This window comes from Coccidioides posadasii, chromosome 4, assembly GCF_018416015.2.
Source record: "Coccidioides posadasii str. Silveira chromosome 4, complete sequence".
Lineage (NCBI taxonomy): Eukaryota > Fungi > Ascomycota > Eurotiomycetes > Onygenales > Onygenaceae > Coccidioides > Coccidioides posadasii.
The window spans coordinates 2,135,001-2,150,989 of NC_089410.1; the positions used below are offsets into that span (position 1 = coordinate 2,135,001).

A 15,989-nucleotide genomic window follows, 5' to 3' on the forward strand; every position below is an offset into this window, starting at 1 on the left:
CTTCTTGACGAGCTTTTTCCGAGTCGATAGCATTATCCTGCTCCCTTGGGAACCATCAACTAACGATGGAGCATTGATAGAAATTAAGAAAGGAGAAGAAAAACGGACCAAGCATAAATATCTCCTCCATCCAAGGACCTGGGGAACCTGGAGAAGCTTGTCGTTTTTATTCTCGACGCAATACGTACCTGGTGATGTATATAGCCGGCCCGGCCGTATTTCTTAAAAGTCGGCAATTGAGTTTTTCTTTTCTTTTTTTTTTTGAAAAGAGGGTGGGGGGTTTGAATAGTTAAGGCTTCTTTTGGCTTATGTCTCGACTCCTCTTCCGTACCAAGATTCGCTTTCCCTCATCTCGCGGACCGGGTTGAAGGAGGGAGGGTAAAGAGAGTTTGTGTCACCGTTCACACCCCCCCGGGCGGAGCTCTTGATATAGTTTGCATAAACTACTCCATACATACATTAGTACACTAACTTACGGAGTACATAGTTCATTATCATGTTGATAGATAAATTTTTGGCTCGGAGGTTGCGCGACGAATCCGCCCGGCAACACATAGGCCCAAGAAAACGAGCAACGGGGCGCCTTTTATCAGATTGACGAATAGTGAACGAAGAGGCTGAAATTTTATCTCTCGGGGTTAGGTACGAAGAGAAGCAGGAAGAAAAGTGAGCTGGGCGGAGTATTACGGATAGCCCTTACTCTGCCCTTCCCTTTGCCCTTCCCTTCCCCTTCCCCTTCCCCCCTTTTTTTTCCCTGTCCTGTGCCTGGAAAACTAGCAAGGGGGAGTTTTGGAAATATCCTCCGGAAAGCCCAAAAAGAAAAAAGAGAAAGGTGGATAAGTCAAGGGTTCGCGGCAATTGTCTCAAGTCGAACAGGGAGACCCCCCGGGGGAGGGGGGAGGATAAGCCTACTCCAATACCCAGCTTATCGTAACTAAAGCCCCGTCGCGGTTTGGCGGAGGCTATGGAGGTTTTTGAGGTGAGAATGGGGCCGCTGGGTTCAGGGATGTCATTGAAGAAGTAGTCAGGGAGGCTCTGCCGTTCTATTTTTGCACGTACTCCGTACGGAGTACAGTATTTCGTAATTGATTATTCTCCCTTAGTTACAAAGAGGGATTGAAGATGGATTGCAGAGTGTGTCTGGCCATTTACTTCGGTAGCTAGCTAAATCAACTTGGCTTGTTAGCCAACTGGTCGGTCCCCCGGGCACAGTCTTGAAAGTCGGCTTTAGCAACTTTCTTTAGATCCGAAAAAAATAAAAAGAAAGCCTTTGCTCCAAACCATCTCCGACACCGCCGTTATAACAGATATGGGAGCTCATTGGTGCTGATCAAATAGATAAAATTGAAGAGAAAATTTAAGATAAGCTTGGCCGTTAATCCCTCCAATTCAGTCAGAACAAGTCACTACATTTCCGCGAATTCCATGGGAGATCCTACAACACATAGATCTTGGCATAACCGCTATCAGGGCACAAAGTCATGATCGTTGTCAGGGCATATTTTGGCTCCAGAAAAAGACTATGAGAGGTATTGCGAGCGCTGAGTTTCTAGCACAAGGTTTCAAAAATCAAAGATCCATTATTAGTTGTTGAGCTGGATGGAGTTAAATATCTATGAGGGGGGTGGCTGCGGATCATCGGCACGGTCTAGCCTGAGACCGCCAGCAGGACTGGCTCGAGCCTGTCCGTCAATGAGTAGCAGGAAGTGGGACGTACGCTGCGTCTCGAAAAATCATCCTGGTCGAAAGTGAGGACGGAACTTGTAAGATATTCAATCACAGCCAAGGCAAGAAGGCGTTCCCTGCAGGTGGGAAATACTGCTGCTTCACTCTTGCAGCAGACTAATCATAAAAAATTTCTTTTCTTTTCTTTTTTTTTTTTTCCTTCGTTTATGTGGTATCTGTGAAAGTAATATAACAGCGAAGATTGGAACAAGACAATGACGTACACGCACTCGGGGGTGGGGAGCAGTCTGTTAGCAAAACATCCTTGATAACCGACGGCAAACCCTCTGCTTGAAAGTCAAAGCTGCCTTGTTCTCCCATTCGTCCACCTCATGCTCCAAACGACCTGTATCTATATCGACTGCGAACAGCTCGACAGGCTTGGTTCTGAAAATGACCTTGTGGCCGATGAATAGCACGGCGAAGAGGATTAGGCTGACATATGCGATGAAAAAGTTGGTCGTGCTCCATGGAATGAAAGCTGTGAAACCCTGCGTGATGATGATGAGGATGTTAAAGAAGAGGCCGTACCACGCGAGATACGGCTGGAAGGGCGCTTTGTAAGGGAGGGAGTCGCGGCTGATGTTTCGGGAGCGGAGGACGCTCATGAAGCGGATGTGACAGCCGTTGATGCACGACCAGGAGATGAACCCGGCAATGCTGCTGATGTTCATGAACCATTCGAAGACGACGGAGCCGTCGTTGGAGAGGTTGAGGAACCCTAGGAGCCCCAGTGCGGAGGTGAACAGGACGCTCCAGATCGGAACACCTCTGGACGTTGTCTTCCCGAGAAAGCGCGGAGCTGAGCCGACCTGGGCCAGGCCGACGGCAATTCTACTGCCAGAGTAGACATTGGAGTTGGCCGCTGAGAGGACGACGGTGAGTAGCACGGCGTTGATGAGACCGGGAAGCGTCTTGACGCCGGCAAGTTTGACTGCGATGACAAATGGCGAAGCCGAAGCATCAGAAGCGTCGGATAGGAGATCTTCGTTTGTGTAAGGGATGAGGATGCCGATGAAAAAGACGGTGAGGACGAAGAGGAATAGGATTCGGTAGAAAGTCTTCTTGATCGCTGCTGGCACAGATTTGCGGGGATTCTTAGTCTCTCCCACGGCGACACCAACCAACTCGGTTCCCTGATAAGAGAATCCGGCCTGGATGAGCACAGCCCAGAAGCCGATGAACCTCGCGAGGGCTACTTTGTCCTCACCGATGACATCAAGGAGATATGGAGCGAAGGCACCCGGGTTCTTCCAGTAGGTGAATCCTAGATACCCCTGCTGACCCACTCCTGCGTTCATGCAGATGCCAAAGATCATGAAACCAATCACGGTGAGAACTTTGATGGTGGAAAACCAGAACTCGATTTCCCCATAGAAGCTGACGGGTAACAAGTTGATAACAGTGATGACGACCCAGAAGATGGCGATGAAGATGGCGATCGAGATACTGGATTTCCAGTACTGGATGATAAGACCAGTTGCTGTGAGTTCAAGTGCGAAGGTGATGGCCCATGAAAACCAGTATATCCAGCCCATGGCAAAACCGAGACTGGGATCGACGAATCGAGTGGCGTAGGAGGTGAATGCACCGGCTATAGGAATGTATGTTGCCATCTCGCCGAGCGAGACGACGACTGAGAAGACGATAGAGCCGACAAACGCATATGCAATCAACGCACCGGCGGGACCAGATTTGGCGATTGCACCACCGCTACCAATGAACAAGCCCGTCCCGATTGTTCCGCCTAGAGATCGAGGAAAGAAAGTTCAATAAGTATAAGTTATCTATCCCTCACGAGGCGTCCTTGAGGGCGGGAAAGACACGAAAGAGTAGACAAAACGAAACCTAGAGCAGGGCCCGTACCGATAGCAATCATCTGCAAATGTCGGCTTTTGAGCTTTCTCTTGAGCTCAGGTAACTTAGAGCCGCCATGCTGCTCCACATCGTCGGAACCACCCTTAGTCAACTGCTCGCTTGTTTCCTTCTCGAAGATCTCAGGAGACGGCGGAAACCCGTCCTCTTTCGCCATTATTGGCCGGTTGTTGCGAGATGCACAACCGATTCTGGCGGTGCAAGACAAGGGAGCAAAAGCAAGATGCTCAACCGGGGGGGGCGAAAGTGGGCGGGGCCGGGCTTTATAGGAGAGCCGGACGTATATGAGGCCAGACGGGCGCGTGCTCTTGAGGGGGAGAACACACGAGCAGACCCGAGGCTGAATAATGCCCTCCAGAAGCAGGAGGAGAGGAAGAAAGAAGGAGGAGAATAATCTCCAATATGGCTCCGTATTGTGTGGCCGATCATTTTTTTCTCCGGTTTCTGAGGGTGGCACGATGTGGGTCAACAACAGAGCAAGGCGAGAAATTTTCCGCCAGAAAGGATGAAAAGTCTATCCATCCACGCCGTTTGGTGTATCTTTGGAGCGCGAAAGAGGTGGAATTGTTCCAAGGTGGCGAAGCGAGACAATCCACGGCCACCGAATCCGATGGGATCGGCAGCCTCCTTGTCATCCCGTAGCTCACTCATAGCAAAGAGTCGCATATGAAATATTGAACCCAGGAAGGAATGACGTACGAAAATTCCCTCGCATATCCATGATTTTCTACTTGCCTCCTCTCTGGTGGTTAAGGTTCTGAGCAAGCTTAACTAAAACCCTCAAAAAAAAAAAAAAGAATCGCACGGAGCTAGTTATTTAAACCCCGACAATCCCCACAGCCGGCCGAGATGGAGAACACGAGCACTTCCAGAACAAGAACGAAGCATTGTGGGATTGCCCGCCAGCGAAACAAACCGGCCTGCACTCCCCCACATGGATCGTGTACAGAGGAATATGTATCACGATTCAAGCGTGTAAGGAGGCTTGAGACTTTTGACTTTCCCGCAACCAACAAGTTTGTTGCCGCTTAGATCTGTCCGGTTCCTGAATCATCCGCTATCGGTCACAAAATTAACATCATTTGACTGAGGTGCTTCAGAGGATGGACTGCAGCAAGCATCAAGCATCATTCAGAATTAGAAATGTAGTTTAGTCGGCACTCAGTTGCCGGTTGTTACATGCTACCGTGACAGGGATCATGCGATGGCCGCTGCACGCCCTATTCGAACTTTGTAACTAACTATTTTAGTTAGCTGTACTCCGTAAATTCCTCCGAAATGATTCTCCGGAAGGGCGTTAATTAGCACCAAGCTTGCTCTCGAATTACTGGGAAATAAATGTATATATACCGTGCTGTACGGAGTAGAAATCCCCTTATTCACTTCGAAAATTGCCTTGTGTAATTGGGATCGCATGCCTTTTGCTGCGCGCGCCGACGTTGGATCTGGATAACACGGCAGAGGTGAGGAGATCAAAGAGGAGACACGATCCCCGTCTTCTGAGTCATGAGAAGTGACACGAATACGGAGTAAGAGAACCGAATGCCATATACATGTGTGATTACGGAGTACATCCATCGATCTGTGCCAATCCGCTTCCCGGGTTCCCGTGCAGTGTCTAACCTGCGGGTTCGACTCCAAGCAGTCCGCGGCGCGCTTCGGGCCTCGAGCCGCCGAGTTTGTGTTAGTGGTGAAAGCTTGGTCATATCCTATCCAAGGGAGAGTGAAGGAGTCGTCCAGCCCACGAAGAGCTTGTGGGAAGTGATATGTTCATCTGTAAGCTACGTATCCGATGCTTACTGCCAGCTCTACTCTGTATTCACGTTAGATCGTAAAAGACCATGGTTTGCTGGATATTCAGAACCATTTCATTCCGGATTACCCCCCGCAAAGGGAGAGTAAACGGGATGGACATGCTCTCATCATCAGGAACGACTTCGATCACACCACACAACCATGGCAACCTCTGGAACCGTATGCACAACATCCCGGGCAAGGTACCACTTCGTACGACGATCTCAGACTCTACGACTTCGCTGGTTCGTTTCTCGATCTAGTGTTGCCCGCTGTGGCGTCCAGCGCCGAGTCTCCCCGCCGAGTCTCCCCAGAGGTGTACCAGGGGTTCCGGTCAACGGTCGAAATGGAACGCTGCGCAGTTTGTTCTGCGAATTCGAGACCACCTACCACCCAATAATGACAGGTTGGATGGTGAAATCAGGGAGGTTCTCCGCACTGATGAATTTCCCGATACGCAGCGCTTAATTGCTCGGTTTGATGATTCGTAGGTGTTAGGCGTGTAGGAGGGATGATCAAATGCATTCAAGAAGATTCTAATTCTCTCGAACAAAGAGTGAATGAGGAGAGCTGTGGCTTGAACTATCCAACATTGCAAGCAGCAATGTTGGAAAAGCTACCTCGTCTGAGAACATTTGACCTAAATTTAGCCGGTCTACATAATATAAGCCCATCCTCTTTCGACTCATTTATGCCCGATCCCGAGCATTTTAGTACGCGGGCACTCTTCTCTGGAAAGAACACCGAGTTTCCAGTCATCGCTTAGTTATATATTGAGCTGTGGTATTAGTTCGTCAGGATGGACAACCCAGACCAGCGTCCTCCAGTCTGGTATGATGTGCATGTATCTTATTTGAAGTTTCCTGCTGGTCGTAGGTCAGTGTTTCGGTACGTAGTGCAAGGAACTGTGGTCTTTCACTGATTCTGTGCTTATGATCAAAGAGAATGCATGCGTTGGCATCATAGTAACAAGTGCAGTTACAGCAATTCATCCATCTGAGTGTTTTTGCTTCCAAAAAGTAGTCTGGAGAGAGGCCGTCCGTCCTGCGGCGATGGGATGATAACTGCCGCTGCTCACCTCGTTGATATCGAGACTGGGAGTATTATGTTACAATTTCCAAAATGTGTAATTCGCATACACAGCTTTAAAAAAAAAAAAGGAAAAGAAATAAAATAAAAGAAAAAAAAGAAAACGGAAAAGCTGCGTTTTAACCGATTCAGCGAGATGGAGAAATAATAAAAAAAGGCAAACAAAAAAAAAAAGAAAATGTTCCGTGGAACTGTCTGCGATGAACCCGGTGCGAATTGAACGCACAACCTTCAGATCTGGAGTCTGCTGCGCTACCATTGCGCCACGGGTCCTCTTGACTTGCAGAGAGCGTTTACCTTTCATCTCTTAGTCAAATAGTGGTGACCAACTACTCTGCGACCGGGGCAATGCTCCAACGAAAGGGGGGTGACGATGCTGGTAAGATCGATATACTTCCAGCTTTTTGTTTCCTTTTGAAAATGTGAACTGGCATGCAAGTCTGTCGCCCTGCAGACTCGTGTCAACTCTCGTCACGACGGCTGAAACGGAGGACTTGGCATCAAACCCCTACCTCCCCAATGATCCGCCCGATCGCGAACGAATAACACGCGGAAGCTCTTTGAGGCGCAACAACCCTCCCTCCGACGTGGTGCAATATCCTCGCAGCAAACATGTCCTTTTCAATCTCCTGTATCTTTCTTGCCTATGGAACTTCCCGACCCCTTCCCGATGCCTAAATCCATCTAAATCCGCCAAACCACTTCCCCCCCTCTTGATCCTCCAAATTTCCCCCCCCTTCCTTGCCGCCCAAAATGTCCGGCATCGTCGATCCCGCAACGGGCGAACCCCTTCCCGCCGACGCCATCCAGCGCGTCCTCTACGTGTGCCATCCGGTCCACGTCTACGCAATTCCGCCTTTAATGTCCATGAAGGGCTACACCGCCGCCGACTGGACCACTCCCGACCCCCGCAACGACGGCAAAACAAAGGAGATATTCACCGCGCGTCTGCGCATTCTCGAAACCGCTATCCCCGTCCCCGCCAGTCCACTCATCAGGTCCGGACGACCGGCCACCAGTGCAGAAGAGCCGCAGGAAAAAGTGAAAACGGACATATTGCTGGAGGATGTGAGCACCGGGGATCTATTCGCCGCTGCACCGTACACCGACGCCGGCGTCGTCGAGCACGTCATTGATTCGTCGCGATTTTTCGCCTTACGGGTCGTTGGAGAAGGCAGGAAGGCGATGTTGGGGATTGGGTTTGAAGATCGGAGCGAAGCGTTTGATTTTGGCGTTTCGCTGCAGGAGGCGAGGAAGGTTCTGGGTTTTAAGCCCGTCGATGGGGATAAGAATGTCGAGTCTCAGAAGGGCCCGATGCTCTCCCATGCTGCGGTTGGGAGGAGGCCGGGGGTTGCTCCGCCGAGAGGTAGGGTGTGTATGTCGCCTGGGATACGGCAGCAGCCGCCAAAGCCTCAAACGTCTCCAAGGCCTGTCGACGCCAAACCCAAGGATTACAGTTTGAAACCGGGACAGACTATCACTATCGACATGGGCGATCGGCAACGGCCTGAACGGCCATTTGCTAGCTCCCGACTTTCAGATACTCCTACTCAAGAAGATCGGAAGGCCCCCTTTCCTATACCCCCGCCTCCTCCTCCTCCTGCTGCTGGTGCTGCATCTTCCGGTAATGGCCTTGACCAAAGCTTGTTCTTTATTCCTCCACCCCCTGCAGCGAGAGACAGCCGGACGGATCGACGCAGGAGACCGCTATCAACTTTGGAACCCACCACGCAAGTCACCGAGCAGAAACACAGTCCTTCAGGATTCGATGACGATGAGGATTTTGGAGAATTCCAATGATTCGCTATCGTCTTTGATACATTCTTAAAAACTGCCCATGTATAGATCGTTTGGTATCCCTTTTGTGATGTGTATGGAGGTCGTCTCATTCAGGGGGCAGAGAGAGACAAGAGCATTGATTGGCGATCCTCTTTTTTTTCGGCGGGGGCGAAATTGCAGTTGTACATACAAATACATACACATAGTATGGCTAAGGGCATTTTTTACCGAAGAAATTGGTGCAAGCTATGATTGGTATTCTTTGGGTGATATGTACACATATTGGCCACCACTTTTGTAAATGCAGAGATGATAAGATTTATCACATAAAGCCCATCACCTCAAATCCCCCGACAGTTTCGAACACATAGCTCAGTATCCGGCATCGTGCAATGCCCATTAGGACTGGGTGAATGCCAACACTTTTCCACATCAGTCCAGCTGGTTTTCTTAACTTCATCCTTGAATTTTTCATCCTCTCATTGCTTCTGCAACTGCGGGGGAGACCAGCAAGCACGGTCAAAGCGAATTTCCCCATTCATTAGGCACAGCATTTACTCCATGAGCCATAGATTTTGAAGCTTCTATAACAGATTTTGTTTAAAGAGAATCATCATTCATTTTTTTTTTCCCTTTCATTTCAATCTCATTAAAACCAGATTTTGATCAGCTCCTCACTGACCGCACTCGGCGTAAGCACTCCCCCTTCTGTTATCAAAGCAGTTATTAAATGTGGTGGTGTGAAATCCACCGCCTCGCGCTTGGGCAGGGCGCCAGATTTCGGCGTCTCCTCCTTCGGCACCTCTTTTTTGATCGAATCATCACTGGTCTTGAAATCCATAATGTGCTGACTGATCGGCAAGTCGTACTGGCCCAGCGGGTATAACCTGACGAATTTATGGCTTTCGGTGACGACGTAGAATGGCTTGCCCACCGATTTGGCCAACAGTCCCATCTGGTACGTGCCCAGTCGGGATATTATACCTCCGTTCTCGACGACCCCTTCAGCACCCACAATCACCATGTCCACCATCCCCATGGAGTAAGCGACCGCGGACTCTGGAATTGTCGCAACAGGAACACCTTTCGATCTAAGTGAGAGAACAATATCCATCCCTTCCGTATCTCGATCGGTCTGAGAATTGCCGTTATCATGCCCATCATGGAGCACATATATCACGCGAAACCGCACGGGAGAAGAACTAAACTCATGACCCTCCGCAGCAACCTTTTTCAGCAGAGCGCCTACCACGCGAGAGCCACCGTTCGTCAACACCGTACTCCCATCCCGTACAAATCCACTGCCAAAAGCTGCGATCTTATCTCTGCTCTCCTTGGCCCGTTTGATAAACAGCCGACCGTTTGATAGCAGATGCGCTCTTATAGCGTTGAAGTCTCCCGCAGGCCCTAGCTTCCCCGGCCTCTGCAGGGTGCTGATTATGTATCGTTGGAAAAGGTCGGTGCCGGCGGAAAGGCCGATGGGGTTCGGGATTGCCCGCTTCAGGCGCTCCGTGTGTGTCTTTAGGAGGTCGAGGGTTTCGGAAATAGTCGATGAAGGAGAGTGAGTTAGTAGTAGGACTAAGGCCTCAATGGCGGCAATTGGCATTGTGAGATCGGGATCGGAGCTTAGAAGCTCATTATATGTGGAAATGATGCTAAATGAAGAGTCGGTTAGCAGGAGATACAGAAAGAGCTTGGGGCTATAGGGTGGCGCACTCGAATGGCTTTGATTCTCCATTTTGGGGTTCCGTTTCGTTCCCCATGGTATTGTATAATTATGCCAAAATGCTCGTTTGCGATAGGAGAATGCAGATTCGAAAGCTCAGAAAAAGGTTGGCGGGGTTTGTGGAATCTTGTTAGAACAGAGGACGACTTTGGGAGGGAGAGAGTGTGTAGTCAATATAGCTCCAGGGTCGAAGTTGGAATTGAATGATCCGCCAGAGAGAAAATGAGAAAGGTTATCAGGTTTATACGGGCTTGAAGACCTGGATGCGACCGTTCGCTCGCAGATAACAATAATGCTGGACGGAAGAGTCACAGCTGCATGTTTGCACTGTTTGTCCGGTGCCCAGATGTCTCCTCCAACGAGCTAGTGTGCATTTGGCCTAGTCGCACATCTTCCATCCGGTCTCAATGTAAACAAACCAAACAGAGGGGCATCATCACCAGCGCCATCCGTGACACCCTGCTTCGAGGCAGCATTACTCCTCGCGATAATGGCATACAACTCTCGAATGAGCCAGCAGTTTCATCATGGCGGTCAACAGCAGCATAATCGAAACCGGAAAGCCAAGGAAGACGACACCGATGCGTTCCTTCGCCTTGTAAGCTCGCCCAGCTCCCAATCCAGCTTGAAGTTTGGGCGACTCTAACATATAGCTTCCAGCCAGACAAAGTCATTGCGGGATGTATCAATGACATCGGGATTCCTTTTACGGTAGCGGATTTGCTGAAACCCAATCCCCAACAAATTCAGATCATCTTCGAGTGGTTTGCGGAGCTATTCATGAACACAACCCGGGAAACGGTCGAGCCTGCCATGCTGGCGGCAGCAGAGGATATCTGCGGTGACCATGCTGGAATTATCCCACCCGATTCGCGCAATCTCATGGGATTTTTCGTCTCGCTGCGTAAGCTGATGATACAGGTACGCGGATACGACGAATTAACTGGCTTAAGTTTTTCCGCTTCACAGCTCACACTTTCACTGAAATGTAGTGCGGAGTTCAAGATTTTACGTTTACAGATCTCACGAAGCCCACATATGACCGAATGGCTAAAATATTCTCCTACCTGATCAATTTCGTTCGATTTCGGGAATCGCAGACGGCCGTGATCGATGAGCACTTTAACAAATCCGAAAACACAAAATCTCGCATTGAGTCGTTATACGCGGAAAACCAGGAGCTGGAGCAGCGTCTCGAAGAAATGCATACACAGCAGAGGGAAATGGAAGGGGTGGTTAAGGAGAAAGTCAGGAGGAACGATGAACTGAAGGCGAGACTGTTGGAGTTGAGGCGGAATCAAGAGCGTGTTGCGGAAACGTTCGAGAGGGTGAAAGGAGAAAAGACACGAACGCAAACCTTGCTAGAGGAGAAAACTGAAAAACTGCTGAAAACCCGACAAGAAAGCGAGAAATTGCGGCCATATGTGTCACAGAGCCCTGCGATCCTCCAAGCGGCACTAACAGAATTATCAGAAAATCTAACAAGGGATAAAATCCAGATTGATAATATGGAGAGGCGAATGCGAGCATTGCAAATGTCGATGGACACTTTTAGCGTTATAAGCAACGACGTACAGAGCTGCATCAAGGTTTTGGAGGATATTTCAGCAGAACTGCAGAAAGAGGAGGAAGAAGATGCTCGGGCAATTCGAAATAAGGATGCCTTGGCTGAGAGAGGAAATACGGTGAGAGAAGTGGCTCAGACTGAAAGGATGCTGCAAAGACAACTAGGGCGATGGCATGAACGGACAGAAGCTCTCAGGAAAAGCGCCCGAGAAAAGGCCGAACAAGCCCAAGCGAGAATGGAAGAGTTGCACAACATACAGAAGCAGCTTCGTGAAGAGCGAGCTGAAAAGCAGCGCGACATGGAGCGGAGGAGGATCAGGATTGAGCAAACAGAGAAGAAGGTATCTACCTAAGCACCTTGTCGCAGGTTTGAATGTCTGATTTTATTAACTCATATCCAGATGGTCGACCTCAAAGAGAATATTGAGAATGAGATTCATCGGGCGCATGATGAATATCTGAAGATGGAGTCACACATTAAACTTTATATTACAGAGATGGAAAAGTGTCTTTAAGAATGGGATTTGGGATGGTACACGTTGGGAGTTCAGTTGACCTTTTTATTTTTGAAGATACCCTATTGCTGTATGGTATTATGGGAGTCCGGGTCTATGGATGGATGCATGTGTGTACGCACAACGCCGTGGGCGGCGTTGGTAATTTTTTTGGTCCGCAGTTATATCCTCAAGGTCCTGCTGCTTCTCTCTCTGTTTGGTCAAAATGGAACCATTTTTTCGCAATCCTCCTGATTTGGACAGTCTGTGCAGCTGATATTTCAACCGGTTGCCTTGATGTGGTTGATGAATTCAATAGAGGAACAGCCATGTCCCATGGATTGTTTGAAAACGCATGTTCCTCTTCACCAGCGTTCAAGTCCTGACATTCACATAAAACCAAGCGGGTGCTCTTCCTCGAGGCAGCTTCTACAGCGAGAGCGAGGGTTCTCGAAATACCCTGGGCAGAAAACTGAGAAGTGTGGAAATGCAGAGCAATAGGGCTGAGTATGGCGAGGAGCGGTTGTTCTGCAGCGGGGCCATTTTCTGGATTTAATCGTGGGCCGGGCCATTTATTCGATGTTCCTAGGTAGGCGCGAAGATGTTCCAGGCTGGGGCAAAAGGATAAAGTCACTCTCCGAGACTTGTCAAGAATGTCAATTGTGTTCGACAGAAGGGTGGAGGAAAGTATCGGAGCCTCCTCGGATGTAGGGTGCTCTTCGCCTTCAGTTTGCCTAGATTGAAGCTGAATTGAAGAAATAAGCTTCTGTATAAATTTTTCTCTTGTCCAGCAAACGATCAGTGTGGTGCTCGAGGCACTGCCATGTAGAATGTGCTCTAAGAAGTCTGCTACCAGGTCGAAGGATTTGATTGTCGGAGTAGGAAGGGAGTTCATTGAGTTTCGAGATACAACGGAGCCGAAGATTATCCAAGAGGCATTTTTAATACCATTTTATTTGTTATGTTATCCGCAGCGTATTCTCGAAGATTTATAGCCCCGATTTGCCTCCGTACCCGCTGGTGATTGAAAAAGTTGTGGAAGTCGACGTTGCATTTGTGGGGAAGAGGCCGATGTTGTCATGCTGACTACACGGGCGCGGGTCAGACGTTCTCCGTGCGAAGTTTAACTCTACAAACGGCCACCTGAATTCTTGCCCAAAGACTCCGGGGAGTGAAGCCCAGCGCTAGCCACGATGGAGACAGTATCGCGGATCTCGTCCATGCTGGAAACAGGTATATATGTGTACCCCGACTGGAAATTCAGCGTTTACTCATGTTGTTATACAGCCCGCGAACTCACCCTTGAAGCCGCCCACTCCGCCAGCAGCGTCAGAGCCCAGAGATCAAGCTATTCCCCTCGAAATGCCTCCTCCTCACAAATTAAGAAGCTCCTGGATAGCAGGGTTGATCGAGAGATCCTCGATGGCCTGCGAAAAGTCATTTCGGTAACAACTCGCCACTCGCCCGCAGACCTGAAGCACGCAGACAGCTGATATTGACCACATTTCAGATGATGTACAGGTCGGAATCATGCCTAGCTTTCTTCTCCTCCGTCGTCAAGAACGTGGCAAACCCGAATGTTGAGGTCAAGAAGCTTGTTTACATATATCTGTTAAAGTATGCGGAGGAAGAGCCGGATCTCGCACTTCTATCAATCAATACGATCCAGAAATCCCTCACCGACCAGAACCCCCAAGTACGTGCGTTGGCCCTACGGACAATGTCGGGAATTAGAGTTCCAGTGATAAGTCAAATTGTCTCCCTGGCGATCAAACGCGGGTGCGGTGACATGAGTCCGCATGTACGCAAAGCTGCTGCGTTGGCCATTCCAAAATGCTACCGCTTGGATCCGAGTACGTCGCCTCAGCTCACAGAATATCTTTCAACACTACTAGGCGACCATCAGTATTTTGTGGTTGGGCCGGCTGTGGCTGCGTTCACGGACGTTTGCCCGGAGAGGATCGATTTGATTCACAAGCACTACCGCAGTATCGTGAGGAAGTTGGTCGATATGGACGAGTGGGGTCAGCTTGCAACCCTAAGGCTCATGACAGTGTACGCACGGAAGTGTTTTCCACGAAGGACGCAAAAGGTCAAGAAGTCTACCCTGAAAGGATTCTATGATGATGAACATGATGCCAGTGGCGAGGTCGAGGAAGGGGAAGAAGAAATAGAAGTGGTGGACCCCGATCTCGATATGTTTTTAAAAGCTTGCAAACCACTACTCCAGAGCCGAAACTCAGCAGTTATCCTTGACGTTGTGCGGTGTTTCCGGTATTTAGGGACCGTCGAACAGCTGGAATCCGCCGTGGGGCCGATGGTTGCCTTACTCCGCAGCCCCCAGGATATCCGGCAGATCGCGTTATACAACATTGTCGCCATCGCACTGCTTATTCCTAAGGCGTTCACGAAATACATCAGCCATTTCCTGGTTCAGTCAACAGACCCGCCACAAATATGGATTTTGAAGCTGGAGCTTTTGACTATCTTATTCCCTCATTGCGGAATGCATATGAAGGGACTTATTCTCAGTGAATTGGAGCACTTCTCAAATGGGTTTGACGCTGATCTGGTCCGAGAAAGTGTTCGCGCCATTGGCCGATGTGCTCAGAATGACGCCAGTACATCCGGGAAATGCCTCAATATCCTCTTTAGACAACTCTCGAGTGTTGATGAGAACCTAGTCTCGGAAGCCCTGACAGTTATAAGACACCTTATTCAACAGGATCCCGCTTCGCATAAGAGCACCGTTGTGGTGCTCGCAAAACGGCTTGATACGACGACGAGTCCAGAGGCTCGAGCGACGATCATATGGTTAGTCGGAGAATTTGCAGGGATGGACTCTAAAAATAATATAGCACCTGACGTTTTGAGGGTCCTAGCCAAGGGGTTTGCAGACGAATCTGAAACGGCGAAGCAACAAATTCTCCTACTAGGGGCTAAGGTATACCTCCATCATCTTTTAAATAAGGCAAAGTCCCAAGAACCTGCCCAGTCAAGCGAAGAGCCTAAGGAACAATCGGAAGCCGCCAACAGCCCCGAAGAGAGTGCCCCACAGGAGGACACCATCACAACTCTCTGGCGATATATCCTTCTCCTGGTTCGCTACGATACGTCTTATGATCTTCGAGATCGAGCTCGACTATTTAAGGCTCTTCTGGAAAATCCTGCATCCACGGAGCTGGCCAGCCTGCTCCTTCTTGCACCAAAACCAGTTCCTCACACCCCTTCGCCCTCTGAATCGAGAAAAGACTTCCTTCTCGGCTCGGCCACGCTTGTCATAGGTTCTGATGCGGGTGTCCATGGTCTGAAGGGTTATGAGTCCTTACCAGACTGGGTAGAACCTGGCAAGGAACCGGATCCAAGGCTCAGAGAGGAAGAAGTCAGGGGTGAGGCTGGTGAGAAGGGTTACATCACGGCTGGCGAGCGATTAGACCGGGCATTGAAGGAGCATGATGGAGCTGCGGCTTCTGGAAGTAAACTGAATGGCGGCGCAGTGGCCGGTCGGAGTAAAAACTTGACGCTGGATGACTGGCTGGCTGAGAGCGAGGAGGAAGAGGAAGAAGATGACGAAGAAGAAGGCAGCACGGAGGAAGAAACCGATGAAGAGGAAGAGGAAGAAAGCACGGATGAGGATGATGAAGAGGAGTCTGACGAGGAGGAAGAGGATGATGAAGATGATGAACCCCAGACTGAGAAGGCCAGGCTCGTAATAACATAGACTTGTGTATCTTCATCCCCGGGGAGGCATGGGTGCTTTTTACGTATAGAGGCATAGCGATTCTAGTTGCATTTGAATGTTTCTCGTGCGCATCTCGACATCAGGTCCCAGTCACATGACTCCTTGCCTGACCCATAGCAGAAATGGGGAGGATTTGTAAACCGTAGATCCACTAGTCCCGATACGTTTACGTCGGAATATACGTTTATCCGAATCCACG

At 49.6% G+C, this 15,989-nt stretch overlaps 6 protein-coding genes and 1 non-coding gene across 7 annotated transcripts; 3 read left to right on the plus strand and 4 right to left on the minus strand.

The window, feature by feature from the left end:
* Positions 1 to 1,675: 1,675 nt before the first annotated feature.
* On the minus strand, positions 1,676 to 3,757 carry D8B26_007532 (uncharacterized protein; the record flags this gene model as incomplete). The annotated part of the gene is made up of 2 exons (XM_003067053.2): positions 1,676 to 3,472; positions 3,592 to 3,757. 2 exons carry the CDS (start codon positions 3,755 to 3,757, stop codon positions 1,977 to 1,979), a joined length of 1,662 nt encoding a protein of 553 aa, XP_003067099.2. The 3' UTR covers positions 1,676 to 1,976.
* A 2,927-nt stretch (positions 3,758 to 6,684) lies between these two features.
* D8B26_007533 lies at positions 6,685 to 6,756 on the minus strand. The gene has a single exon. It is a non-coding gene; the product is annotated as a tRNA-Trp (tRNA).
* Positions 6,757 to 7,236: 480 nt separating this feature from the next.
* On the plus strand, positions 7,237 to 8,283 carry D8B26_007534 (uncharacterized protein; the record flags this gene model as incomplete). The annotated part of the gene is made up of 1 exon (XM_003067054.2): positions 7,237 to 8,283. The coding sequence occupies one exon, from the start codon at positions 7,237 to 7,239 to the stop codon at positions 8,281 to 8,283; it is 1,047 nt and encodes a 348-aa protein (XP_003067100.2).
* Positions 8,284 to 8,911: 628 nt separating this feature from the next.
* On the minus strand, positions 8,912 to 10,025 carry GCN3 (translation initiation factor eIF-2B subunit alpha; the record flags this gene model as incomplete). The annotated part of the gene is made up of 2 exons (XM_003067055.2): positions 8,912 to 9,917; positions 9,979 to 10,025. The coding sequence occupies 2 exons, from the start codon at positions 10,023 to 10,025 to the stop codon at positions 8,912 to 8,914; spliced, it is 1,053 nt and encodes a 350-aa protein (XP_003067101.2).
* Positions 10,026 to 10,478: 453 nt separating this feature from the next.
* NUF2 (kinetochore-associated Ndc80 complex subunit nuf2) lies at positions 10,479 to 12,069 on the plus strand (the record flags this gene model as incomplete). Its single annotated transcript, XM_003067056.2, has 4 exons — positions 10,479 to 10,586; positions 10,649 to 10,909; positions 10,981 to 11,895; positions 11,956 to 12,069. 4 exons carry the CDS (start codon positions 10,479 to 10,481, stop codon positions 12,067 to 12,069), a joined length of 1,398 nt encoding a protein of 465 aa, XP_003067102.2.
* A 169-nt stretch (positions 12,070 to 12,238) lies between these two features.
* D8B26_007537 (uncharacterized protein) lies at positions 12,239 to 12,943 on the minus strand (the record flags this gene model as incomplete). The annotated part of the gene is made up of 1 exon (XM_066125562.1): positions 12,239 to 12,943. One exon carries the CDS (start codon positions 12,941 to 12,943, stop codon positions 12,239 to 12,241), a length of 705 nt encoding a protein of 234 aa, XP_065981646.1.
* Positions 12,944 to 13,202: 259 nt separating this feature from the next.
* On the plus strand, positions 13,203 to 15,901 carry APL6_1 (AP-3 complex subunit beta). The gene is made up of 3 exons (XM_003067057.2): positions 13,203 to 13,281; positions 13,336 to 13,493; positions 13,559 to 15,901. Exons 1-3 carry the CDS (start codon positions 13,242 to 13,244, stop codon positions 15,767 to 15,769), a joined length of 2,409 nt encoding a protein of 802 aa, XP_003067103.2. The 5' UTR covers positions 13,203 to 13,241; the 3' UTR covers positions 15,770 to 15,901.
* The last annotated feature ends 88 nt before the right edge of the window (positions 15,902 to 15,989 follow it).